Raw genomic sequence first — 2500 nt, 5'->3', positions numbered from 1 at the left:
ACAAAATATTAATCATGACTTTTTACAATTTATCAGATTCTATTTCTAAAGTTCTTTGAATCATTAACTACTGAACAATGAATATGACCAAACCAATAAAATGCTTTTAGAAATAGAAGATCCTTCTGACTACATGTATATTATTTTCATCAACTCATGATTCTTACATCAAATTAGGTTATAATTTAGATGGCTATTCTCATTTCTTGCTATAATTCTTGTATATTATTTAAGCCTGTACAAGCTAAGAGTGTTTAACTACATGTACATGTAACTATAACATGCATCACTATTGAAAACAGATGTAACTGAGTGACATTCAGGCTGGTTGTTTATCTCCTCTTATTGTTTTTTTTTCTCTTAATTTAAGGGTGGGAGTTTTGAAAATTTAGGATCTAATTTATGTTCTTCTGAGTGACTGCCTTACATTTATCTCTTTATATATATATATGAAGGCTGTACAAGCTGAGAGTGTTTGGACTAAATGTAACTATGACATGCAGCACTAACGTGAATAGTGACATTGTGTGACATTCAGGCTGGTTGTTTGTCTACTACATGTGTAGTTATTGTTGGCTTTTTTAATCTTAAGAGTGGGAATTAAATCTTTTGGTTGTAAAAAACTTACAGAATCTATCTAGGTCCTTCTGAGTGACTGGTAGTGATGAAAAGCGTCAGGCTGATTCCTAGTGAGTGCCAGAGGTTGGTAGGCGTGCTCGGGGATATTCTCATACCCAGTAGCACTAGCTGTGCGGGGAGGGGGGACTGGGGGAGGTTCATTGTTGCTCCTGTTGGGTGGTCGGAGGGCCTGCCCTCTAGCGGATTGGCTCGGAACTGCATCTCTTAGAGGAGGCTGCACGTCTTCGTAAGGTTCGAACTGGGAGGAGGGTGGCCGAGTTGGTTGGGGCTGAGTTTGCCCTGTCAGATTGTGTCCATTGGTGATCACAGTAGTTGTGGTGTTGGTGTTGTTAAAAACAACGCTGAAGTCTGGGCGTTTGTGAGCACTCTGGTTGTTCCTCTTGCACCAGATGGCGAGAATGATGCCACCGATAAACAGAGTACCGGCTACCGAACCACAGACAGCTGCAAGGAGGACAGGCAAGGAGAAAGTGGGGACATATCCAGGCTGTTTTGAAGGTGAAGAGACAACAGAAACAGGTGGAGAGAAGGAGGTTGTAGCAGAGTCATGGTCAGTGGTGCTTTCTTGGCTGCTTGAGGTTGTACCAAGAGGTGGTGTCAGTAAAGGTGGTAAAACAGTTGTTTGCACAGTATGTAGGTCTACAACCAGGGTGGCAAAAGTGGAGCCAGCTGGATTTACTGCTATACAGACATACAGACCAGCATCTGTTGCTGCACTGTTGGCTATTGTGTTTCTACATGTACCATTCTCCACCACAGTTACTCTACCAACTGATGCGACAGTAGCATTTTGCCCAGATGGGAGAATGACTGTGATGTCTGGTGTGGGGATTCCTGACGCTTCACACACCAAACGAAATGTCTCTCCTTGTGCCAATGGATCAATGTTGACTTTCTCAAACCTAAGAATACTTGGCTCTTCATAGGCCAGATCTACAGACAGGGTGGCAAATGCAGTACCAACAGGACTGTCTGCAATACAGACATATAAACCAGCATCTGCTGCAGTGACATTGGTGATGGTGATGGTACTGTTCACATCTAAAGTAGCATTCAGTCCAGAAGGAAGAATGACTGTGATGTCTGGTGTGGGGATTCCTGTGGCTTCACAAACCAAATGAAGAGTGTCACCATGTACCAGAATGTTATCTTTGCTCCTCTCAAATCTTATGATTGTTGGGTCTTGACAGTTTGTGAAAAGATTTTCAGGGTTGATGTCGATAAGCTTCTGCCCATTGAGGCTGTCAGGTTGGGAACAATTGATTTGGTTTTCAAATGAACGTGACCCGGTCATTTTTATCCTAAAGTCCACCATCCTACAGTCACACTGCCAGGGGTTGTTGTTAATTTTTACATCAGAGATGGAGGTGAGTATGTCATAGGCCATAGAGGGAAGGGTTGTCATTTGGTTATTGTGAAGATGAAGATAATTAAGTCTTTGAATGGTTGACAAGTCTTCAAAGGGAAACATTGTGATGTTGTTGTCAGACAGTCTGAGTTCTGCAAGTTGCATTAAATTTATCAGTAAGTTGGAAGGAATGGATTGAATGTTGTTGTTTTGCAGGTACAAGAGCGAAAGTTGTGGTGTTGAATTAAAAATTCCAGCCTGAATACCAATGATATCATTCTCATCCAACATAATGCTCCGTAGGTTTCCCAGCCCTGTGAACATGTCAGATCTGAGGTTTGTTAACCTGTTATTATGCAGATTCAAGTTTCTTAGCTGTGATGTTGCACTAAAAGTTCCAGCCTGAATATCAGTCATTTCATTATCGCTTAGAGAAAGGCTCTGCACATTTCCCAGCCCTGTGAACATGCCAGGTTTGAGGGTTGTTAACTTGTTATTACTCAGACCCAAGCC

General features: G+C 41.9%; 1 protein-coding gene across 1 annotated transcript in view; it reads right to left on the bottom strand.

Moving 5' to 3' along the window:
• The window catches only part of LOC109481602 (immunoglobulin superfamily member 10-like), a gene marked incomplete at its 5' end in the record, with an annotated part of 2640 nt that extends 143 nt beyond the window's left edge, over positions 1-2497 (bottom strand). The window contains one exon of the mRNA XM_019784188.1: positions 1-2497. This exon is cut by the window's left edge and continues 143 nt beyond it. Within this exon, the coding sequence (XP_019639747.1) occupies positions 638-2497 (1860 nt within the window).
• Positions 2498-2500: the final 3 nt, after the last annotated feature.

Source organism: Branchiostoma belcheri, unplaced genomic scaffold (assembly GCF_001625305.1).
Source record: "Branchiostoma belcheri isolate BF01 breed outbred unplaced genomic scaffold, Haploidv18h27 scaffold569, whole genome shotgun sequence".
Classification (NCBI taxonomy): Eukaryota; Metazoa; Chordata; class Leptocardii; order Amphioxiformes; family Branchiostomatidae; genus Branchiostoma; species Branchiostoma belcheri.
The sequence above is the reverse complement of the archived record's forward strand: the minus strand, read 5'-3'. Positions and strand labels throughout refer to the sequence as shown.